We start from the raw sequence: 26,934 nt of genomic DNA on the forward strand, positions 1-26,934 counted from the left end.
GCAGTAGAGAGTTAGACAGTCTGACCGCCAGGGGCAGTAGAGAGTTAGACAGTCTGACCGACCAGGGGCAGTAGAGAGTTAGACAGTCTGACCGCCAGATGCAGTAGAGAGTTAGACAGTCTGACCGCCAGGGGGCAGTAGAGAGTTAGACAGTCTGACCGCCAGGGGGCAGTAGAGTTAGACAGTCTGACAGCCAGGGGGCAGTAGAGAGTTAGACAGTCTGACAGCCAGGGGGCCAGTAGAGAGTTAGACAGTCTGACAGACAGGGGGCAGTAGAGAGTTAGACAGTCTGACAGACAGGGGGCAGTAGAGAGTTAGACAGTCTCAGACCGACAGACAGGGGGCAGTAGAGAGTTAGACAGTGTCAGACCGACAGACAGGGGACAGTAGAGAGTTAGACAGTCTGACAGCCAGGGGCAGTAGAGAGTTAGACAGTCTGACAGCCAGGGGGCAGTAGAGAGTTAGACAGTCTGACAGCCAGGGGGCAGTAGAGAGTTAGACAGTCTGACAGCCAGGGGCAGTAGAGAGTTAGACAGTCTGACAGCCAGGGGGCAGTAGAGTTAGACAGTCTGACAGCCAGGGGGCAGTAGAGAGTTAGACAGTCTGACAGCCAGGGGGCAGTAGAGAGTTAGACAGTCTGACAGCCAGGGGGCAGTAGAGAGTTAGACAGTCTGACAGCCAGGGGGCAGTAGAGAGTTAGACAGTCTGACAGCCAGGGGCAGTAGAGTTAGACAGTCTGACAGCCAGGGGCAGTAGAGAGTTAGACAGTCTGACAGCCAGGGGGCAGTAGAGAGTTAGACAGTCTGACAGCCAGGGGCAGTAGAGAGTTCAGTCTGACAGCCAGGGGGCAGTAGAGAGTTAGACAGTCTGACAGCCAGGGGCAGTAGAGAGTTAGACAGTCTGACAGCCAGGGGGCAGTAGAGAGTTAGACAGTCTGACAGCCAGGGGGCAGTAGAGAGTTAGACAGTCTGACAGCCAGGGGGCAGTAGAGAGTTAGTCTGACAGCCAGGGGGCAGTAGAGAGTTAGACAGTCTGACCGCCAGGGGGCAGTAGAGAGTTAGACAGTCTGACCGCCAGGGGGCAGTAGAGAGTTAGACAGCCTGACAGCCAGGGGGCAGTAGAGAGTTAGACAGTCTGACAGCCAGGGGGCAGTAGAGAGTCAGTCTGACAGCCAGGGGGCAGTAGAGAGTTAGCCAGGGGGCAGTAGAGAGTTAGCCAGGGGGCAGTAGAGAGTTAGACAGTCTGACAAACAGGGGGCAGTAGAGAAATAGACAGTCTGACCGCCAGGGGGCAGTAGAGAGTTTGACAGTGTCAGACCGACAGACAGGGGGGCAGTAGAGAGTTTGCCAGTCTGACCGCCAGGGGGCAGTAGAGAGTTTGACAGTCTGACAGCCAGGAGGCAGTAGAGAGTTAGACAGTCTGACCGCCAGGGGGCAGTAGAGAGTAAGACAGTCTGACAGCCAGGAGGCAGTAGAGAGTTAGACAGTCTGACCGCCAGGGGGCAGTAGAGAGTTAGACAGTCTGACAGACAGGGGGCAGTAGAGAGTTTGACAGTGTCTGACAGACAGGGGGCAGTAGAGAGTTTGACAGTGTCAGACCGACAGACAGGGGGCAGTAGAGAGTTAGCCAGTCTGACAGACAGGGGCAGTAGAGAGTTAGACAGTCTGACAGCGAGGGGGCAGTAGAGAGTTAGACAGTGACAGACAGGGGACAGTAGAGAGTTAGACAGTGTCAGACCGACAGCCAGGGGGCAGTAGAGAGTTAGACAGTCTGACCGCCAGGGGCAGTAGAGAGTTAGACAGTCTGACCGCCAGGGGCAGTAGAGAGTTAGACAGTCTGACAGCCAGGGGGCAGTAGAGAAATAGACAGTCTGACAGACAGGGGGCAGTAGAGAGTTTGACAGTCTGACCGCCAGGGGGCAGTAGAGAGTTAGACAGTCTGACCGCCAGGAGGCAGTAGAGAGTTAGACAGTCTGACCGCCAGGGGGCAGTAGAGAGTTAGACAGTCTCAGACCGACAGACAGGGGACAGTAGAGAGTTAGACAGTCTGACAGCCAGGGGGCAGTAGAGAGTTAGACAGTCTGACAGCCAGGGGCAGTAGAGAGTTAGACAGTCTGACAGCCAGGGGGCAGTAGAGAGTTAGACAGTCTGACAGCCAGGGGGCAGTAGAGAGTTAGACAGTCTGACAGCCAGGGGGCAGTAGAGAGTTAGACAGTCTGACAGCCAGGGGGCAGTAGAGAGTTAGACAGTCTGACAGCCAGGGGGCAGTAGAGAGTTAGACAGTCTGACAGCCAGGGGGCAGTAGAGAGTTAGACAGTCTGACAGCCAGGAGGCAGTAGAGAGTTAGACAGTCTGACAGCCAGGGGCAGTACCAGAGAGTTAGGTCTGGCAGTAGAGAGTTAGACAGCCTGACAGCCAGGGGGCAGTAGAGAGTTAGACAGTCTGACAGCCAGGGGGCAGTAGAGAGTCAGTCTGACAGCCAGGGGGCCGTAGAGAGTTAGACAGTCTGACAGACAGGGGGCAGTAGAGAGTTAGACAGTCTGACAGCCAGGGGGCAGTAGAGAGTTAGACAGTCTGACAGCCAGGAGGCAGTAGAGAGTTAGACAGTCTGACAGCCAGGGGCAGTAGAGAGTTAGACAGTCTGACCGCCAGGGGGCAGTAGAGAGTTAGACAGCCTGACAGCCAGGGGGCAGTAGAGAGTTAGACAGTCTGACAGCCAGGGGGCAGTAGAGAGTCAGTCTGACAGCCAGGGGGCCGTAGAGAGTTAGACAGTCTGACAGACAGGGGGCCGTAGAGAGTTAGACAGTCTGACAGACAGGGGGCCGTAGAGAGTTAGACAGTCTGACAGACAGGGGGCAGTAGAGAGTTAGACAGTCTCAGACCGACAGACAGGGGACAGTAGAGAGTTAGACAGTCTGACAGCCAGGGGGCAGTAGAGAGTTAGACAGTCTGACAGCCAGGGGGCAGTAGAGAGTTAGACAGTCTGACAGCCAGGGGGCAGTAGAGAGTTAGACAGTCTGACAGCCAGGGGGCAGTAGAGAGTTAGACAGTCTGACAGCCAGGGGGCCGTAGAGAGTTAGACAGTCTGACAGACAGGGGGCAGTAGAGAGTTAGACAGTCTCAGACCGACAGACAGGGGGCAGTAGAGAGTTAGACAGTCTCAGACCGACAGACAGGGGACAGTAGAGAGTTAGACAGTCTGACAGCCAGGGGGCAGTAGAGAGTTAGACAGTCTGACAGCCAGGGGGCAGTAGAGAGTTAGACAGTCTGACAGCCAGGGGGCAGTAGAGAGTTAGACAGTCTGACAGCCAGGGGCAGTAGAGAGTTAGACAGTCTGACAGCCAGGGGCAGTAGAGAGTTAGACAGTCTGACAGCCAGGGGGCAGTAGAGAGTTAGACAGTCTGACAGCCAGGGGGCAGTAGAGAGTTAGACAGTCTGACAGCCAGGGGGCAGTAGAGTTAGACAGTCTGACAGCCAGGGGCAGTAGAGAGTTAGACAGTCTGACAGCCAGGGGGCAGTAGAGTTAGACAGTCTGACAGCCAGGGGGCAGTAGAGAGTTAGACAGTCTGACAGCCAGGGGGCAGTAGAGAGTTAGTCTGACAGCCAGGGGGCAGTAGAGAGTTAGTCTGACAGCCAGGGGGCAGTAGAGAGTTAGACAGTCTGACCGCCAGGGGGCAGTAGAGAGTTAGACAGTCTGACCGCCAGGGGGCAGTAGAGAGTTAGACAGCCTGACAGCCAGGGGGCAGTAGAGAGTTAGACAGTCTGACAGCCAGGGGCAGTAGAGAGTCAGTCTGACAGCCAGGGGGCAGTAGAGAGTTAGTCTGACAGCCAGGGGGCAGTAGAGAGTTAGCCAGGGGGCAGTAGAGAGTTAGCCAGGGGGCAGTAGAGAGTTAGACAGTCTGACAAACAGGGGGCAGTAGAGAAATAGACAGTCTGACCGCCAGGGGGCAGTAGAGAGTTTGACAGTGTCAGACCGACAGACAGGGGCAGGTGGAGTTACTACTGCTCTAACAGCCAGGTGGTGTTACTAGACACTCTAATAGCCAGGTGGGTTACTAGTAGCCAGGAGTTACTACTAGCTCTGACTTCTGTAGCCAGTTGGTAGAGCAGTTGGCGCTGACAGCCAGGGTAGTGGGTTATCCCGGGACAGTCTGACACATGACTGTAAGTCAGGATAAAAGCGTCTGCTAAATGGCATATATTATTATTATTATTATTACTACTACTGCTCTAATAGCTAGTTCTGACTCTAATAGCCAGGTGGTGTTACTACTGCTCTAACAGCCAGGTGGTGTTACTACTACTACTCTAAGGGGGCAGGTGGTGTTACTACTGCTCTAATAGCCAGAGTTGCTCTAATAGCTAGGTGGTCCTTCTGACAAGCTCAGTTGGTAGAGCATGGCGCTTGACGCCAGGGTAGTAGGAGTTCGATCCCAGGGACCAGTACGTAGAATGTATGCACACATGACAGTCGCTTTGGATAAAAGCGTCTGCTAAATGGCATATATTATTATTAGTTTATTATTATTAGGGGGGCAGTAGAGTTTGCCAGTCTGACCGACAGGGGGCAGTAGAGAGTTTGCCAGTCTGACCGCCAGGAGGCAGTAGAGAGTTAGACAGTCTGACCGCCAGGGGCAGTAGAGAGTAAGACAGTCTGACCGCCAGGAGGCAGTAGAGAGTTAGACAGGGCAGTAGAGAGTTAGACAGTCTGACAGACAGGGGGCAGTAGAGAGTTTGACAGTGTCAGACCGACAGACAGGGGCAGTAGAGAGTTTGACAGTGTCAGACCGACAGACAGGGGGCAGTAGAGAGTTAGCCAGTCTGACAGACAGGGGGCAGTAGAGAGTTAGACAGTCTGACAGCGAGGGGGCAGTAGAGAGTTAGACAGTGACAGACAGGGGACAGTAGAGAGTTAGACAGTGTCAGACCGACAGCCAGGGGCAGTAGAGTTAGACAGTCTGACCGCCAGGGGGCAGTAGAGAGTTAGACAGTCTGACCGCCAGGGGGCAGTAGAGAGTTAGACAGTCTGACCGCCAGGGGGCAGTAGAGAAATAGACAGTCTGACAGACAGGGGGCAGTAGAGAGTTTGACAGTGTCAGACCGACAGACAGGGGGCAGTAGAGAGTTAGCCAGTCTGACAGCCAGGGGGTAGTAGAGAGTTAATCTGACAGCCAGGGGGCAGTAGAGAGTTAGACAGTCTGACCGCCAGGGGCAGTAGAGAGTTAGACAGGCAGACAGTCTGACCGCCAGGGGGGCAGTAGAGAAATAGACAGTCTGACCGCCAGGGGCAGTAGAGAGTTAGACAGTCTGACAGACAGGGGGGCAGTAGAGAGTTTGACAGTGTCAGACCGACAGACAGGGGCAGTAGAGAGTTAATCTGACAGCCAGGGGGCAGTAGAGAGTTAGACAGTCTGACCGCCAGGGGGCAGTAGAGAGTTAGACAGTCAGACAGCCTGACCGCCAGGGGCAGTAGAGAAATAGACAGTCTGACAGCCAGGGGCAGTAGAGAGTTAGACAGTCTGACAGACAGGGGGCAGTAGAGAGTTTGACAGTGTCAGACCGACAGACAGGGGGCAGTAGAGAGTTAGACAGTGTCAGACCTGACAGCCAGGGGCTGTAGAGAGTTAGACAGTGTCAGACCGACAGCCAGGGGGCAGTAGAGAGTTAGACAGCCTGACAGCCAGGGGACAGTAGAGAGTTAGATAGTCTGACAGCCAGGGGGCAGTGGAGAGTTAGTGTGGCAGGGCAGTAGAGAGTTTGACAGTGTGAGCTCCAGTAGTGTGAGCTCCAGTCGTCTGCATTCACAGTCAGGGGTTAGGGGTCAGAGGTCATGGTTGACTTACTTCCAGTCTCTAGAGATGAAGTACTGTAGCTCCAGTAGTCTGCGTTCACACTCAGGGGTTAGGGGTCAGAGGTCATGGTTGACTTACTTCCAGTCTCTAGAGATGAAGTACTGTAGCTCCAGTAGTCTGCGTTCACAGTCAGGGGTTAGGGGTCAGAGGTCATGGTTGACTTACTTCCAGTCTCTAGAGATGAAGTACTGCAGCTCCAGTAGTCTGCGTTCACACTCAGGGGTTAGGGTTAGAGGTCATGGTTGACTTACTTCCAGTCTCTAGAGATGAAGTACTGCAGCTCCAGTAGTCTGCGTTCACAGTCAGAGGTCAGAGGTCGTGGTTGACTTACTTCCAGTCTCTAGAGATGAAGTATTGCAGCTCCAGTAGTCTGCGTTCACACTCAGGGGTTAGGGGTCAGAGGTCATGGTTGACTTACTTCCAGTCTCTAGAGATGAAGTACTGCAGCTCCAGTAGTCTGCGTTCACACTCAGGGGTTAGGGGTTAGAGGTCATGGTTGACTTACTTCCAGTCTCTAGAGATGAAGTACTGTAGCTCCAGTAGTCTGCGTTCACAGTCCTCCACCATCTTCTCTGTATACAGGTGCTCCATCAGGCAAGACAGGATCCTACACACACACAAATATGGCAATGACTTTATCAACTTTTTGACCTTTATCAAAAGGTCACAATAAATCCCAAGAGACACCATGACGTCGCCACAGAACTAGAGGTTCTGTTTCTATAGACGTCTCCTGACATGTCAAATGCAGCTTTTTACAAACATTATTTTATATATATATTTTTTCCTTTACCCCTTTTTCTCCCCAATTTCGTGGTTTCCAACTGGTAGTTACAGTCTTGTCCCTTCACTGCAACTACCGACGGACTCGGGAGAGGCGAAGGTCGACAGCCATGCTTCCCCGAAACACAACCCAACCAAGCCAAATTGCTTTTTGATACAATGCCAACTTAACCCGGAAGCCAGTTGCACCAAAGTGTCGGAGGAAACCCCAGTACACCTGGACCGTGTCAGCGTGCACTGCGCCCGGCCCGCCACAGGGGCCGCTAGTGCGAGATGGGACAAGGACATCCCTGCCAGCCAAACCCTCCACTAACCCGGACGCTGCTGGGCCAAACCCTCCACTAACCTGGACGCCGCTGGGCCAAACCCTCCACTAACCTGACGCCGCTGGGCCAAACCCTCCACTAACCCGGACGCCGCTGGGCCAAACCCTCCACTAACCCGGACGCTGCTGGGCCAAACCCTCCACTAACCCTGGGAAGCTGGGACCGAGAGACTGAAAAACAGCTTCTATCTCAAGGCCATCAGACTGTTAAACAGCCACCTCTAACATTGAGTGGCTGCTGCCAACACACTGTCATTGACACTGACCCAACTCCAGCCACTTTAATAATGGGAATTGATGGGAAATGATGTAAATATATCACTAGCCACTTTAAACAATGCTACCTTATATAATGTTACTTACCCTACATTATTCATCTCATATGCATATGTATATACTGTACTCTATATCATCTACTGCATCTTTATGTAATACATGTATCACTAGCCACTAACTATGCCACTTTGTTTACATACTCATCTCATATGTATATACTGTACTCGATACCATCTACTGTATCTTGCCTATGCTGCTCTGTACCATCACTCATTCATATATCTTTATGTACATATTCTTTATCCCCTTACACTGTGTATAAGACAGTAGTTGTGGAATTGTTAGTTAGATTACTTGTTGGTTATCACTGCATTGTCGGAACTAGAGGCACAAGCATTTCGCTACACTCGCATTAACATCTGCTAACCATGTGTATGTGACAAATAAAATTTGATTAGATTTGATTTGAACCCAGACGCCACTGGGCTAATTGACTGACAACACATCCAGCAACGACCTGGAGAACAGTTAGAGTAGACAGGAAGGGGGATGAACGACCTGGAGAACAGAGAGTAGACAGGAAGGGGGATGAACGACCTGGAGAACAGTTCGAGTAGACAGGAAGGGGGATGAACGACCTGGAGAACAGTTAGAGTAGACAGGAAGGGGATGAACGAGCCAATTAGAAGCTTCTCCATCTCTTTACAACCACAACTCTGTCTAGCGAAGAGCTGAGATGATTAAAAACAGCCTCAGGACAAACAGAGAGATGTGAAAGTTCACTGCTGCCCAGATTACTGACACAGTGTCTGGCCTGAACCCATCCCAGACGCCGTGCCCAGCCTGAACAGATTACTGACACAGTGTCTGGCCTGAACCACATGAACCCATCCCCGACGCCGTGCCCAGCCTGAACAGATTACTGACACAGTGTCTGGCCTGAACCCATCCCAGACGCCGTGCCCAGCCTGAACAGATTACTGACACAGTGTCTGGCCTGAACCCATCCCAGACGCCGTGCCCAGCCTGAACAGATTACTGACACAGTGTCTGGCCTGAACCCATCCCAGACGCCGTGCCCAGCCTGAACAGATTACTGACACAGTGTCTGGCTGAACAGAGACTCCGTGCCCAGGCTGAGATTACTGACACAGTGTCTGGCCTGAACCCATCCCAGACGCGTGCCCAGCCTGAACAGATTACTGACACAGTGTCTGGCCTGAACCCATCCCCCACGCCGTGCCCAGCCTGAACAGATTACTGACACAGTGTCTGGCCTGAACCCATCCCCCACGCCGTGCCCAGCCTGAACAGATTACTGACACAGTGTCTGGCCTGAACCCATCCCAGACGCCGTGCCCAGCCTGAACAGATTACTGACACAGTGTCTGGCCTGAACCCATCCCAGACGCCGTGCCCAGCCTGAACAGATTACTGACACAGTGTCTGGCCTGAACCCATCCCCGACGCCACACTGAATCCATCCCCACGCTGAACCCATCCCGACGCCACGCTGAATCCATCCCCACGCTGAACCCATCCCACGCCACGCTGAATCCATCCCCACGCTGAACCCATCCCGACGCCACGCTGAACCCATCCCCACCGCCACGCTGAATCCATCCCCACCGCCATGCTGAATCCCTCCCCACGCTGAACCCATCCCGACGCCACGCTGAATCCATCCCCGACGCCACGCTGAACCCATCCCCACGCTGAACCCATCCCACGCCACGCTGAACCCATCCCCACCGCCACGCTGAATCCATCCCGACGACACGCTGAACCCATCCCCACGCTAAACCCATCCCCACGCTGAACCCATCCCCACGCTGAATCCCTCCCCACGCTGAACCCATCCCCGACGCCACGCTGAACCCATCCCCACCGCCACGCTAAATCCATCCCCACGCTGAACCCATCCCCACGCTGAACCCATCCGACGCCACGCTGAATCCATCCCCACGCTGAATCCATCCCCACGCTGAATCCATCCCCGACGCCACGCTGAACCCATCCCCGCCGCCACGCTGAACCCATCCCCGACGCCACGCTGAACCCATCCCCGACGCCACGCTGAACCCATCCCGACGCCGCTGAACCCATCCCCGACGCCACGCTGAACCCATCCCGACGCCACGCTGAACCCATCCCCACGCTGAATCCATCCCCGACGCCGCGCTGAACCCATCCCCACGCTGAACCCATCCCCACGCTGAACCCATCCCCAACGCTGAACCCATCCCCAACGCTGAACCCATCCCCACGCTGAACCCATTCCCCACTGAACCCTTCCCCACCGCCACGCTGAACCCATCCCTGATGCCACGCTGAATCCATCCCTGATGCTACGCTGAATCCATCCCCACGCTGAACCCATCCCCACGCTGAACCCATCCGACGCCACGCTGAACCCATCCCCACGCTGAACCCATCCCGACGCCAAGCTGAACCCATCCCCGATGCCACGCTGACCCCATCCCCACCGCCACGCTGAACCCATCCCCACGCTGAATCCATCCCCACGCTGAATCCATCCCCACCGCCACGCTGAATCCATCCCCGACGCCACGCTGAACCCATCCCCATCCCCACGCTGAACCCATCCCCACGCTGAACCCATCCCCACGCTGAACCCATCCCCACGCTGAATCCCTCCCCACGCTGAACCCATCCCCGACGCCACGCTGAACCCATCCCCACCGCCACGCTAAATCCATCCCCACGCTGAACCCATCCGACGCCACGCTGAATCCATCCCCGACGCCACGCTGAATCCATCCCCGACGCCACGCTGGATCCCCGACGCCACGCTGAATCGATCCCAGACGCCACGCTGAACCCATCCGACGCCACGCTGAACCCATCCGACGCCACGCTGAACCCATCCGACCCACGCTGAACCCATCCCCACGCTGAATCCATTCCCCCGCCACGCTGAACCCATCCCCACGCCACGCTGAACCCATCCCCGACCGCCACGCTGAACCCATCCCGACGCCACGCTGAACCCATCCCCGACGCCACGCTAAATCCATCCCCACGCTGAACCCATCCCCGACGCCACGCTGAACCCATCCCCACCGCCACGCTAAATCCATCCCCACGCTGAATCCATCCCCGACGCCACGCTGAATCCATCCCTGATGCCACGCTGAACCCATCCGACGCCACGCTGAACCCATCCCCGACGCCACGCTGAACCCATCCCCGACGCCACGCTGAACCCATCCCCGACGCCACGCTGAATCCATCCCCGACGCCGCGCTGAACCCATCCCCACGCTGAACCCATCCCCACGCTGAACCCATCCCCAACGCTGAACCCATCCCCAACGCTGAACCCATCCCCACGCTGAACCCATCCCCACGCTGAACCCATCCCCACGCTGAACCCATCCCCACCGCCACGCTGAACCCATCCCCGATGCCACGCTGAACCCATCCCCGACGCCGCGCTGAACCCATCCCCACGCTGAACCCATCCCCACGCTGAACCCATCCGACGCCACGCTGAACCCATCCCCGACGCCACGCTGAATCCATTCCCACGCCACGCTGAATCCATCCACGCCACGCTGAATCCATCCCCACGCTGCGCTGAACCCATCCCCACGCTGAACCCATCCCCACGCTGAACCCACGCTGAACCCATCCCCACGCTGAACCCATCCCCAGACGCTGAACCCATCCCCACGCTGAACCCATCTGAACCCACGCTGAACCCATCCCCACGCTGAACCCATCCCCACGCTGAACCCATCCCTGATGCCACGCTGAACCCATCCCCACCCCGTTTAAATCCATCCCCACGCTGAACCCATCCCCACGCTGAACCCATCCCCCACGCTGAACCCATCCCCACGCTGAACCCATCCCCCACGCTGAACCCATCCCCCACGCTGAACCCATCCCGACGCCACGCTGAACCCATCCCGACGCCACGCTGAACCCATCCCACGCCACGCTGAACCCATCCCGACGCCACGCTGAACCCATCCCCACGCTGAACCCATCCCCACGCTGAATCCATCCCCACGCCGCGCTGAACCCATCCCCACGCTGAACCCATCCCCACGCTGAACCCATCCCCAACGCTGAACCCATCCACGCTGAACCCATCTACGCTGAATCCATCCCCACGCTGAACCCATCCCCGACGCCACGCTGAACCCATCCCCACCGCCACGCTAAATCCATCCCCACGCTGAACCCATCCCCACGCTGAACCCATCCACGCTGAATCCATCCCCACGCTGAACCCATCCCCACGCTGAATCCATTCACACGCTGAACCCAGCCGCCACGCTGAACCCATCCCCGACGCCACGCTGAACCCATCCCCGACGCCACGCTGAACCCATCCCGACGCCACGCTGAACCCATCCCGACGCCACGCTGAACCCATCCCCACGCTGAACCCATCCCCACGCTGAACCCATCCCACGCTGAACCCATCCCCACGCTGAACCCATCCCCAACGCTGAACCCATCCCCAACGCTGAACCCATCCCCACGCTGAACCCATTCCCACACTGAACCCTTCCCCACCGCCACGCTGAACCCATCCCTGATGCCACGCTGAATCCATCCCTGATGCTACGCTGAATCCATCCCACGCTGAACCCATCCCCACGCTGAACCCATCCGACGCCACGCTGAACCCATCCCCACGCTGAACCCATCCCCCCAATGCTGAACCCATCCCGAACGCTGACCCCATCCCCACGCTGAACCCATCCCCACGCTGAATCCATCCCCACGCTGAATCCATCCCCACCGCCACGCTGAATCCATCCCGACGCCACGCTGAACCCATCCCCATCCCCACGCTGAACCCATCCCCGCTGAACCCATCCCCACGCTGAACCCATCCCCACCTGAATCCCTCCCCACGCTGAACCCATCCCGACGCCACGCTGAACCCATCCCCACCGCCACGCTAAATCCATCCCCACGCTGAACCCATCCGACGCCACGCTGAATCCATCCCCGACGCCACGCTGAATCGATCCCCGACGCCACGCTGAATCGACCCACGCCACGCTGAATCGATCCCATCGCCACGCTGAACCCATCCGACGCCACGCTGAACCCATCCGACGCCACGCTGAACCCATCCCGCCACGCTGAACCCATCCCCGACGCTGAATCCATTCCCACGCCACGCTGAACCCATCCCCGACGCCACGCTGAACCCATCCGCCACGCTGAACCCATCCCGACGCCACGCTGAACCCATCCCCGCCACGCTAAATCCATCCCCACGCTGAACCCATCCCCACGCCACGCTGAACCCATCACGCTAAATCCATCCCCACGCTGAATCCATCCCCGACCGCCACGCTGAATCCATCCCTGATGCCACGCTGAACCCATCCGACGCCACGCTGAACCCATCCCGACGCCACGCTGAACCCATCCCCGACGCCACGCTGAACCCATCCCGACGCCACGCTGAATCCATCCCCACGCCGCGCTGAACCCATCCCCACGCTGAACCCATCCCCAACGCTGAACCCATCCCCAACGCTGAACCCATCCCCACGCTGAACCCATCCCACGCTGAACCCATCCCCACGCTGAACCCATCCCCACCGCCACGCTGAACCCATCCCCCGATGCCACGCTGAACCCATCCCCACCGCCACGCTGAACCCATCCCGACGCCACGCTGAACCCATCCCCCGCTGAACCCATCCCCACGCTGAACCCATCCGACGCCACGCTGAACCCATCCCGACGCCACGCTGAATCCATTCCCCACGCCACGCTGAATCCATCCCCACGCCACGCTGAATCCATCCCCACGCTGCGCTGAACCCATCCCCACGCTGAACCCATCCCCACGCTGAACCCATCCCCACGCTGAACCCATCCCCAACGCTGAACCCATCCCCAACGCTGAACCCATCCCCACGCTGAACCCATCCCCAACGCTGAACCCATCCCCACGCTGAACCCATCCCCACGCTGAACCCATCCCCACGCTGAACCCATCCCCACCGCCACGCTGAACCCATCCCTGATGCCACGCTGAACCCATCCCCACCGCCACGCTAAATCCATCCCCACGCTGAACCCATCCCCACGCTGAACCCATCCGACGCCACGCTGAATCCATCCCCACGCTGAATCCATCCCCACGCTGAATCCATCCCCGCCGCCACGCTGAACCCATCCCCGACGCCACGCTGAACCCATCCCCGACGCCACGCTGAACCCATCCCCGACGCCACGCTGAACCCATCCCCGACGCCACGCTGAACCCATCCCCGACGCCACGCTGAACCCATCCCCACGCCACTGAACCCATCCCCACGCTGAATCCATCCCCGACGCCGCGCTGAACCCATCCCCACGCTGAACCCATCCCCACGCTGAACCCATCCCCAACGCTGAACCCATCCCCAACGCTGAACCCATCCCCACGCTGAACCCATTCCCACACTGAACCCTTCCCCACCGCCACGCTGAACCCATCCCTGATGCCACGCTGAATCCATCCCTGATGCTACGCTGAATCCATCCCCACGCTGAACCCATCCCCACGCTGAACCCATCCGACGCCACGCTGAACCCATCCCCACGCTGAACCCATCCCGACGCCAAGCTGAACCCATCCCCGATGCCACGCTGACCCCATCCCCACCGCCACGCTGAACCCATCCCCACGCTGAATCCATCCCCACGCTGAATCCATCCCCACCGCCACGCTGAATCCATCCCCGACGCCACGCTGAACCCATCCCCATCCCCACGCTGAACCCATCCCCACGCTGAACCCATCCCCACGCTGAACCCATCCCCACGCTGAACCCATCCCCACGCTGAATCCCTCCCCACGCTGAACCCATCCCGACGCCACGCTGAACCCATCCCCCACCCCACGCTAAATCCATCCCCACGCTGAACCCATCCCGCCACGCTGAATCCATCCCCGACGCCACGCTGAATCGATCCCCGACGCCACGCTGAATCGATCCCGACGCCACGCTGAATCGATCCCAGACGCCACGCTGAACCCATCCGACGCCACGCTGAACCCATCCCACGCTGAACCCATCCCGACGCCACGCTGAACCCATCCCCGCCACGCTGAACCCATCCCGACGCCACGCTGAACCCATCCCCGACGCCACGCTGAACCCATCCCCGACGCCACGCTGAACCCATCCCCGACGCCACGCTAAATCCATCCCCACGCTGAACCCATCCCCGACGCCACGCTGAACCCATCCCCACCGCCACGCTAAATCCATCCCCACGCTGAATCCATCCCCGACGCCACGCTGAATCCATCCCTGATGCCACGCTGAACCCATCCGACGCCACGCTGAACCCATCCCCGACGCCACGCTGAACCCATCCCCGACGCCACGCTGAACCCATCCCGACCCACGCTGAATCCATCCCGACGCCGCTGAACCCATCCACGCTGAACCCATCCCCACGCTGAACCCATCCCCAACGCTGAACCCATCCCCAACGCTGAACCCATCCAACGCTGAACCCATCCCCACGCTGAACCCATCCCCACGCTGAACCCATCCCCACGCTGAACCCATCCCCACCGCCACGCTGAACCCATCCCCGATGCCACGCTGAACCCATCCCCGACGCCGCGCTGAACCCATCCCCACGCTGAACCCATCCCCACGCTGAACCCATCCGACGCCACGCTGAACCCATCCCCGACGCCACGCTGAATCCATTCCCCACGCCACGCTGAATCCATCCCCACGCCACGCTGAATCCATCCCCACGCTGCGCTGAACCCATCCCCACGCTGAACCCATCCCCACGCTGAACCCATCCCCACGCTGAACCCATCCCCACGCTGAACCCATCCCCACGCTGAACCCATCCCCAACGCTGAACCCATCCCCACGCTGAACCCATCCCCACGCTGAACCCATCCCCACGCTGAACCCATCCCCTGAACCCACACGCTGAACCCATCCCCACCGCCACGCTGAACCCATCCCTGATGCCACGCTGAACCCATCCCCACCGCCACGCTGAATCCATCCCTGATGCCACGCTGAACCCATCCGACGCCACGCTGAACCCATCCCCGACGCCACGCTGAACCCATCCCCGACGCCACGCTGAATCCATTCCCCACGCCACGCTGAATCCATCCCCACGCCGCGCTGAACCCATCCCCACGCTGAACCCATCCCCACCGCCACGCTGAATCCATCCCTGATGCCACGCTGAACCCATCCCCACCGCTGAACCCGTCCCCACGCTGAACCCATCCCCACGCTGAACCCATCCCCACCGCCACGCTGAACCCATCCCCGATGCCACGCTGAACCCATCCCCGACGCCGCGCTGAACCCATCCCCACGCTGAACCCATCCCCACGCTGAACCCATCCCCAACGCTGAACCCGTCCCCACGCTGAACCCATCCCCACGCTGAACCCATCCCCACGCTGAACCCATCCCCACGCTGAACCCATCCCCACCGCCACGCTGAACCCATCCCCGACGCCACGCTGAACCCATCCCCGACGCCACGCTAAATCCATCCCCACGCTGAACCCATCCCCGACGCCACGCTGAACCCATCCCCACCGCCACGCTAAATCCATCCCCACGCTGAATCCATCCCCGACGCCACGCTGAATCCATCCCTGATGCCACGCTGAACCCATCCGACGCCACGCTGAACCCATCCCGACGCCACGCTGAACCCATCGACGCCACGCTGAATCCATCCCCACGCTGAATCCATCCCCGATCACGCTGAACCCATCCCCACGCTGAACCCATCCCCACGCTGAACCCATCCCCACGCTGAACCCATCCCCACGCTGAACCCATCCCCACGCTGAACCCATCCCCACGCTGAACCCATCCCCACGCTGAACCCATCCCCACCGCCACGCTGAACCCATCCCGATGCCACGCTGAACCCATCCCACGCTGAACCCATCCCCACGCTGAACCCATCCCCACGCTGAACCCATCCGACGCCACGCTGAACCCATCCCCGACGCCACGCTGAATCCATCCCTGATGCCACGCTGAACCCATCCCCACCGCTGAACCCGTCCCCACGCTGAACCCATCCCCACGCTGAACCCATCCCCACCGCCACGCTGAACCCATCCCTGATGCCACGCTGAACCCATCCCGACGACACGCTGAACCCATTCCCCCACGCTAAACCCATCCCAACCTGAACCCATCCCCACGCTGAATCCCTCCCCACGCTGAACCCATCCCCGACGCCACGCTGAACCCATCCCCACCGCCACGCTAAATCCATCCCCACGCTGAACCCATCCCCACGCTGAACCCATCCTGACGCCACGCTGAATCCATCCCCCGCTGAATCCATCCCCACGCTGAATCCATCCCCGCCACGCTGAACCCATCCCGACGCCACGCTGAACCCATCCCCGACGCCACGCTGAACCCATCCCCCCCACGCTGAATCCATCCCCGACGCTGAACCCATCCCCACGCTGAACCCATCCCCACGCTGAACCCATCCCCACGCTGAACCCATCCCCAACGCTGAACCCATCCCCACGCTGAACCCATCCCCACGCTGAACCCATCCCCACGCTGAACCCATCCCCACGCTGAACCCATCCCCGATGCCACGCTGAACCCATCCCCACCGCCACGCTGAATCCATCCCTGATGCCACGCTGAACCCATCCGACGCCACGCTGAACCCATCCCCGACGCCACGCTGAATCCATTCCCCCGCCACGCTGAATCCATCCCGACGCCACGCTGAATCCATCCCCACGCGCGCTGAACCCATCCCCACGCTGAACCCATCCCCACGCTGAACCCATCCCCAACGCTGAACCCATCCCCACGCTGAACCCATCCCCACGCTGAACCCATCCCCACGCTGAACCCATCCCCACGCTGAACCCACCCATCCCATCCGCCACGCTGAACCCATCCCGATGCCACGCTGAACCCATCCCCACCGCCACGCTGAACCCATCCCTGATGCCACGCTGAACCCATCCCCACCGCCACGCTGAATCCATCCCTGATGCCACGCTGAACCCATCCCCGACGCCACGCTGAATCCATCCCCGACGCCGCGCTGAATCCATCCCCGACGCCGCGCTGAACCCATCCCCACGCTGAACCCATCCCCACGCTGAACCCATCCCCACGCTGAACCCATCCCCACCGCCACGCTGAACCCATCCCCACCGCCACGCTGAACCCATCCCCGATGCCACGCTGAACCCATCCCCACCGCCACGCTGAATCCATCCCCGATGCCACGCTGAACCCATCCGACGCCACGCTGAACCCATCCCCGACGCCACGCTGAATCCATTCCCCACCGCCACGCTGAACCCATCCCCGATGCCACGCTGAACCCATCCCCACCGCCACGCTGAATCCATCCCTGATGCCACGCTGAACCCATCCGACGCCACGCTGAACCCATCCCCGACGCCACGCTGAATCCATTCCCCACGCCACGCTGAATCCATCCCCGACGCCGCGCTGAATCCATCCCCGACGCCGCGCTGAACCCATCCCCACGCTGAACCCATCCCCACGCTGAACCCATCCCCAACGCTGAACCCATCCCCAACGCTGAACCCATCCCCACGCTGAACCCATCCCTACGCTGAACCCATCCCCACGCTGAACCCATCCCCACGCTGAACCCATCCCCACCGCCACGCTGAACCCATCCCCGATGCCACGCTGAACCCATCCCCACCGCCACGCTGAACCCATCCCTGATGCCACGCTGAACCCATCCCCACCGCCACGCTGAATCCATCCCTGATGCCACGCTGAACCCATCCCCCGCCACGCTGAATCCATCCCCCGCGCTGAATCCATCCGCCGCGCTGAACCCATCCCCACGCTGAACCCATCCCACGCCACGCTGAACCCATCCCCCACGCTGAACCCATCCCCACGCTGAACCCATCCCGATGCCACGCTGAACCCATCCCCACCGCCACGCTGAATCCCATGCCCGCTGAACCCACGCTGAACCCATCCCCGACGCCACGCTGAACCCATCCCCGACGCCACGCTGAACCCATCCCCACGCCACGCTGAACCCATCGCTGAATCCATCCCGCGCACGCTGAACCCATCCCCACGCTGAACCCATCCCCACGCTGAACCCATCCCCACGCTGAACCCATCCCCAACGCTGAACCCATCCCCGCTGAATCCCTCCCCACGCTGAACCCATCGACGCCACGCTGAACCCATCCCCACCGCCACGCTAAATCCATCCCCACGCTGAACCCATCCCCACGCTGAACCCATCCCGCCACGCTGAATCCATCCCCACGCTGAATCCATCCCCACGCTGAATCCATCCCCGACGCCACGCTGAACCCATCCCCACGCTGAACCCATCCCGACGCCACGCTGAACCCATCCCCGACGCCACGCTGAACCCATCCGACGCCACGCTGAACCCATCCCCGACGCCACGCTGAACCCATCCCGACGCCACGCTGAACCCATCCCCACGCTGAATCCATCCCCGACGCCGCGCTGAACCCATCCCCACGCTGAACCCATCCCCACGCTGAACCCATCCCCACGCTGAACCCATCCCCAACGCTGAACCCATCCCCACGCTGAACCCATTCCCCACTGAACCCTTCCCCACCGCCACGCTGAACCCATCCCTGATGCCACGCTGAATCCATCCCTGATGCACGCTGAATCCATCCCCACGCTGAACCCATCCCCCCGCTGAACCCATCCCCACGCTGAACCCATCCCACCGCCACGCTGAACCCATCCCCGATGCCACGCTGACCCCATCCCCACCGCCACGCTGAATCCATCCCCACGCTGAACCCATCCCCACCGCCACGCTGAATCCATCCCCACGCCACGCTGAACCCATCCCCATCCCCACGCTGAACCCATCCCCACGCTGAACCCATCCCCACGCTGAACCCATCCCCACGCTGAATCCCTCCCCACGCTGAACCCATCCCCGACGCCACGCTGAACCCATCCCCACCGCCACGCTAAATCCATCCCCACGCTGAACCCATCCGACGCCACGCTGAATCCATCCCCGACGCCACGCTGAATCGATCCCCGACGCCACGCTGAATCCATCCCCGACGCCACGCTGAATCGATCCCACGCCACGCTGAATCGATCCCAGACGCCACGCTGAACCCATCCCCGCCACGCTGAACCCATCCGACGCCACGCTGAACCCATCCGACGCCACGCTGAACCCATCCCCGACGCTGAATCCATTCCCCCGCCACGCTGAACCCATCCCCCCGCCACGCTGAACCCATCCGCCACGCTGAACCCATCCCACGCCACGCTGAACCCATCCCCGACGCCACGCTAAACCCATCCCCACGCTGAACCCATCCCGACGCCACGCTGAACCCATCCGCCACGCTAAATCCATCCCCACGCTGAATCCATCCCCGACGCCACGCTGAATCCATCCCTGATGCCACGCTGAACCCATCCCGCCACGCTGAACCCGACGCCACGCTGAACCCATCCCGACGCCACGCTGAACCCATCCCGACGCCACGCTGAACCCATCCCGACGCCACGCTGAATCCATCCCCGACGCCACGCTGAACCCATCCCCACGCTGAACCCATCCCCACGCTGAACCCATCCCCACGCTGAACCCATCCCCACGCTGAACCCATCCCCACGCTGAACCCATCCCCACGCTGAACCCATCCCCACCGCCACGCTGAACCCATCCCCGATGCCACGCTGAACCCATCCGCTGAACCCATGAACCCCCGACGCCGCGCTGAACCCATCCCCACGCTGAACCCATCCCCACGCTGAACCCATCCCCACGCTGAACCCATCCCCGCCGCCACGCTGAATCCATCCCCACGCCACGCTGAATCCATCCCCCGCTGAATCCATCCCCCGCTGCGCTGAACCCATCCCCACGCTGAACCCATCCCCACGCTGAACCCATCCCCACGCTGAACCCATCCCCACGCTGAACCCATCCCCACGCTGAACCCATCCCCACGCTGAACCCATCCCCACGCTGAACCCATCCCCAACGCTGAACCCATCCCCACGCTGAACCCATCCCCACGCTGAACCCATCCCCCCGCCACGCTGAACCCATCCCTGATGCCACGCTGAACCCATCCCCACCGCCACGCTGAATCCATCCCCACGCTGAACCCATCCCCACGCTGAACCCATCCGACGCCACGCTGAATCCATCCCCACGCTGATGCCACGCTGAACCCATCCCCACCGCCACGCTGAACCCATCCCCGACGCCACGCTGAACCCATCCCCACGCCACGCTGAACCCATCCCCGACGCCACGCTGAACCCATCCCCGACGCCACGCTGAACCCATCCGCCACGCTGAACCCATCCCCACGCTGAATCCATCCCGACGCCGCGCTGAACCCATCCCCACGCTGAACCCATCCCCACGCTGAACCCATCCCCAACGCTGAACCCATCCCCAACGCTGAACCCATCCCCACGCTGAACCCATTCCCACACTGAACCCTTCCCCACCGCCACGCTGAACCCATCCCTGATGCCACGCTGAATCCATCCCTGATGCACGCTGAATCCATCCCCACGCTGAACCCATCCCCACGCTGAACCCATCCGACGCCACGCTGAACCCATCCCCACGCTGAACCCATCCCACGCCAACGCTGAACCCATCCCCGATGCCACGCTGAACCCATCCCCACCGCCACGCTGAACCCATCCCCACGCTGAACCCATCCCCACGCTGAATCCATCCCCACGCTGAATCCATCCCCCCGCCACGCTGAATCCATCCCCGACGCCACGCTGAACCCATCCCCATCCCCACGCTGAACCCATCCCCACGCTGAACCCATCCCCACGCTGAACCCATCCCCACGCTGAACCCATCCCCACGCTGAATCCCTCCCCACGCTGAACCCATCCCGACGCCACGCTGAACCCATCCCCACCGCCACGCTAAATCCATCCCCACGCTGAACCCATCCGACGCCACGCTGAATCCATCCCCACGCCACGCTGAATCGATCCCCCGCCACGCTGAATCGATCCCCGACGCCACGCTGAATCCATCCCAGACGCCACGCTGAACCCATCCGACGCCACGCTGAACCCATCCCGACGCCACGCTGAACCCATCCCCACGCTGAACCCATCCCCACGCTGAATCCATCCCCCGCCACGCTGAACCCATCCCCGACGCCACGCTGAACCCATCCCCCGACGCCACGCTGAACCCATCCCGACGCCACGCTGAATCCATCCCCACGCTGAACCCCCCGACGCCACGCTGAACCCATCCCCACCCCACGCTAAATCCATCCCACGCTGAATCCATCCCCGACGCCACGCTGAATCCATCCCTGATGCCACGCTGAACCCATCCCCCACGCTGAACCCATCCCCGACGCCACGCTGAACCCATCCCGACGCCACGCTGAACCCATCCCCGACGCCACGCTGAATCCATCCCCACGCTGAACCCATCCCCACGCTGAACCCATCCCCACGCTGAACCCATCCCCACGCTGAACCCATCCCCAACGCTGAACCCATCCCCACGCTGAACCCATCCCCACGCTGAACCCATCCCCACGCTGAACCCATCCCCACGCTGAACCCATCCCCACCGCCACGCTGAACCCATCCCCGATGCCACGCTGAACCCATCCCCACGCCGCGCTGAATCCATCCCCACGCTGAACCCATCCCCACGCTGAACCCATCCGACGCCACGCTGAACCCATCCCCGACGCCACGCTGAATCCATTCCCCACGCCACGCTGAATCCATCCCCACGCCACGCTGAATCCATCCCCACGCCGCGCTGAACCCATCCCCACGCTGAACCCATCCCCACGCTGAACCCATCCCCACGCTGAACCCATCCCCACGCTGAACCCATCCCCACGCTGAACCCATCCCCACGCTGAACCCATCCCCACGCTGAACCCATCCCCACGCTGAACCCATCCCCAACGCTGAACCCATCCCCACGCTGAACCCATCCCCACGCTGAACCCATCCCCACCGCCACGCTGAACCCATCCCTGATGCCACGCTGAACCCATCCCCACCGCCACGCTGAATCCATCCCTGATGCCACGCTGAACCCATCCGACGCCACGCTGAACCCATCCCCGACGCCACGCTGAACCCATCCCCGACGCCACGCTGAATCCATCCCCACGCCACGCTGAATCCATCCCCACGCCGCGCTGAACCCATCCCCACGCTGAACCCATCCCCCGCCACGCTGAATCCATCCCTGATGCCACGCTGAACCCATCCCCACCGCTGAACCCATCCCCACGCTGAACCCATCCCCACGCTGAACCCATCCCCACGCTGAATCCACGCTGAACCCATCCCTGATGCCACGCTGAACCCATCCCCCCACGCTGAACCCATCCCCACGCTGAACCCATCCCCACGCTGAACCCATCCCCACGCTGAACCCATCCCCACGCTGAACCCATCCCCACGCTGAACCCATCCCCACGCTGAACCCATCCCCACCGCCACGCTGAACCCATCCCCCACGCTGCCACGCTGAACCCATCTGATGCCCCCGACGCCACGCTGAATCCATCCCCACGCCACGCTGAACCCATCCCCACGCTGAACCCATCCCCTGAACCCATCCCCACGCTGAACCCATCCCCACGCTGAACCCATCCCCACGCTGAACCCATCCCCACGCTGAACCCATCCCCACGCTGAACCCATCCGCCACGCTGAACCCATCCCCGATGCCACGCTGAACCCATCCCCCGCCACGCTGAACCCATCCCTGATGCCACGCTGAACCCATCCCCGACGCCACGCTGAACCCATCCCCCGCCACGCTGAACCCATCCCCACGCTGAACCCATCCCCACGCTGAACCCATCCCCACTGAACCCATCCCGCTGAACCCATCCCCACGCCACGCTGAACCCATCCCCACGCCGCGCTGAACCCATCCCCACGCTGAACCCATCCCCCCACGCTGAACCCATCCCCACGCTGAACCCATCCCCACGCTGAACCCATCCCCACGCTGAACCCATCCCCACGCTGAACCCATCCTGAACCCACGCTGAACCCATCCCCACGCTGAACCCATCCCCACGCCACGCTGAACCCATCCCCACGCTGAACCCATCCCCACGCTGAACCCATCCCCACCGCCACGCTGAACCCATCCCTGATGCCACGCTGAACCCATCCCCACGCTGCCACGCTGAACCCATCCCTGATGCCACGCTGAACCCATCCGACGCCACGCTGAACCCATCCCCGACGCCACGCTGAACCCATCCCCGACGCCACGCTGAATCCATTCCCCACGCCACGCTGAATCCATCCCCACGCCGCGCTGAACCCATCCCCACGCTGAACCCATCCCCACGCTGAACCCATCATCCCCACGCTGAACCCATCCCCACGCTGAACCCATCCCCACGCTGAACCCATCGCCACGCTGAACCCATCCCCACCGCCACGCTGAACCCATCCCCGACGCCACGCTGAACCCATCCCCACGCTGAACCCATCCCCACGCTGAACCCATCCCCCAACGCTGAACCCATCCCCACGCTGAACCCATCTGAACCCACGCTGAACCCATCCCCACGCTGAACCCATCCCCACGCTGAACCCATCCCCACGCTGAACCCATCCCCACGCTGAACCCATCCCCACGCTGAACCCATCCCCACGCTGAACCCATCCCCACCTGCCACGCTGAACCCATCCCTGATGCCACGCTGAACCCATCCCCACCGCCACGCTGAACCCATCCCTGATGCCACGCTGAACCCATCCCCGACGCCACGCTGAACCCATCCCCGACGCCACGCTGAACCCATCCCCACGCTGAACCCATCCCCCGCTGAACCCATCCCCACGCTGAACCCATCCCCAACGCTGAACCCATCCCCACGCTGAACCCATCCCACGCTGAACCCATCCCCACGCTGAACCCATCCCCGACGCCACGCTGAACCCATCCCCACGCTGAACCCATCCCCACGCTGAACCCATCCCCCACGCTGAACCCATCCCCACGCTGAACCCATCCCCACGCTGAACCCATCCCCACCGCCACGCTGAACCCATCCCCACGCTGAACCCATCCCCACGCTGAACCCATCCCCCCTGAACCCGTCCCCACGCTGAACCCATCCCCACGCTGAACCCATCCCCACGCTGAACCCATCCCCACGCTGAACCCATCCCCACCGCCACGCTGAACCCATCCCTGATGCCACGCTGAACCCATCCCCACCGCCACGCTGAATCCATCCCTGATGCCACGCTGAACCCATCCCCGACGCCACGCTGAATCCATCCCCGACGCCGCGCTGAACCCATCCCCACGCTGAACCCATCCCCACGCTGAACCCATCCCCAACGCTGAACCCATCCCCAACGCTGAACCCATCCCCACGCTGAACCCATCCCCACGCTGAACCCATCCCCACGCTGAACCCATCCCCACCGCCACGCTGAACCCATCCCCGATGCCACGCTGAACCCATCCCCACCGCCACGCTGAATCCATCCCTGATGCCACGCTGAACCCATCCGACGCCACGCTGAACCCATCCGACGCCACGCTGAACCCATCCCCGACGCCACGCTGAACCCATCCCCTGACGCCACGCTGAATCCATCCCCACGCCACGCTGAATCCATCCCCACGCACGCTGAACCCATCCCCACGCTGAACCCATCCCCACGCTGAACCCATCCCCACGCTGAACCCATCCCCAACGCTGAACCCATCCCCACGCCACGCTGAACCCATCCGCCACGCTGAACCCATCCCCACGCTGAACCCATCCCCACGCTGAACCCATCCCCACGCTGAACCCATCCCCACGCTGAACCCATCCCCACGCTGAACCCATCCCCACCGCCACGCTGAACCCATCCCTGATGCCACGCTGAACCCATCCCCACCGCCACGCTGAACCCATCCCTGATGCCACGCTGAACCCATCCGACGCCACGCTGAACCCATCCCCGACGCCACGCTGAACCCATCCCCGACGCCACGCTGAATCCATCCCCACGCCACGCTGAATCCATCCCCACGCTGAACCCATCCCCACGCTGAACCCATCCCCACGCTGAACCCATCCCCACGCTGAACCCATCCCCACGCTGAACCCATCCCCACGCTGAACCCATCCCCACGCTGAACCCATCCCCATCCGCCACGCTGAACCCATCCCTGATGCCACGCTGAACCCATCCCCACCGCCACGCTGAATCCATCCCTGATGCCACGCTGAACCCATCCCCGACGCCACGCTGAACCCATCCCCGACGCCACGCTGAACCCATCCCCACGCTGAACCCATCCCCACGCTGAACCCATCCACGCTGAACCCAACGCTGAACCCATCCCCAACGCTGAACCCATCCCCACGCTGAACCCATCCCTACGCCACGCTGAACCCATCCCCATGCCACGCTGAACCCATCCCCGACGCCACGCTGAACCCATCCCCACGCTGAACCCATCCCCACGCTGAACCCATCCCCAACGCTGAACCCGTCCCCACGCTGAACCCATCCCCACGCTGAACCCATCCCCACGCTGAACCCATCCCCACGCTGAACCCATCCCCACGCTGAACCCATCCCCACGCTGAACCCATCCCCACGCTGAACCCATCCCCACGCTGAACCCATCCCCACGCTGAACCCATCCCCACCGCCACGCTGAACCCATCCCTGATGCCACGCTGAACCCATCCCCACCGCCACGCTGAATCCATCCCTGATGCCACGCTGAACCCATCCCCGACGCCACGCTGAATCCATCCCCGACGCCGCGCTGAACCCATCCCCACGCTGAACCCATCCCCACGCTGAACCCATCCCCACGCTGAACCCATCCCCACGCTGAACCCATCCCCACGCTGAACCCATCCCCACGCTGAACCCATCCCCACGCTGAACCCATCCCCCCGCCACGCTGAACCCATCCCCGATGCCACGCTGAACCCATCCCCACCGCCACGCTGAACCCATCCCCACCGCCACGCTGAACCCATGCCACGCTGAACCCATCCCCACGCCACGCTGAACCCATCCGACGCCACGCTGAACCCATCCGACGCCACGCTGAACCCATCCCCGACGCCACGCTGAATCCATCCCCACGCCACGCTGAATCCATCCCCACGCTGCGCTGAACCCATCCCCACGCTGAACCCATCCCCACGCTGAACCCATCCCCACGCTGAACCCATCCCCAACGCTGAACCCATCCCCAACGCTGAACCCATCCCCACGCTGAACCCATCCCCACGCTGAACCCATCCCCACGCTGAACCCATCCCCACGCTGAACCCATCCCCACGCTGAACCCATCCCCACGCTGAACCCATCCCCACCGCCACGCTGAACCCATCCCTGATGCCACGCTGAACCCATCCCCACCGCCACGCTGAATCCATCCCTGATGCCACGCTGAACCCATCCGACGCCACGCTGAACCCATCCCCGACGCCACGCTGAACCCATCCCCGACGCCACGCTGAATCCATTCCCCACGCCACGCTGAATCCATCCCCACGCTGAACCCATCCCCACGCTGAACCCATCCCCACGCTGAACCCATCCCCAACGCTGAACCCATCCCTACGCTGAACCCATCCCCACGCTGAACCCATCCCCACCGCCACGCTG

At 61.2% G+C, this 26,934-nt stretch overlaps 1 protein-coding gene across 1 annotated transcript in view; it reads right to left on the bottom strand.

Moving 5' to 3' along the window:
• Positions 1-6,352: 6,352 nt before the first annotated feature.
• Positions 6,353-26,934, bottom strand: part of LOC124020934 (Golgi apparatus protein 1-like) — a 68,034-nt gene continuing 47,452 nt past the window's right edge. Inside the window, exon 10 of the mRNA XM_046336244.1 lies at positions 6,353-6,458. Within this exon, the coding sequence (XP_046192200.1) occupies positions 6,353-6,458 (106 nt within the window). The remainder of the gene's footprint in view (positions 6,459-26,934) is intronic.

This window comes from Oncorhynchus gorbuscha, unplaced genomic scaffold (assembly GCF_021184085.1).
Source record: "Oncorhynchus gorbuscha isolate QuinsamMale2020 ecotype Even-year unplaced genomic scaffold, OgorEven_v1.0 Un_scaffold_998, whole genome shotgun sequence".
In the NCBI taxonomy this organism is placed as follows: domain Eukaryota; kingdom Metazoa; phylum Chordata; class Actinopteri; order Salmoniformes; family Salmonidae; genus Oncorhynchus; species Oncorhynchus gorbuscha.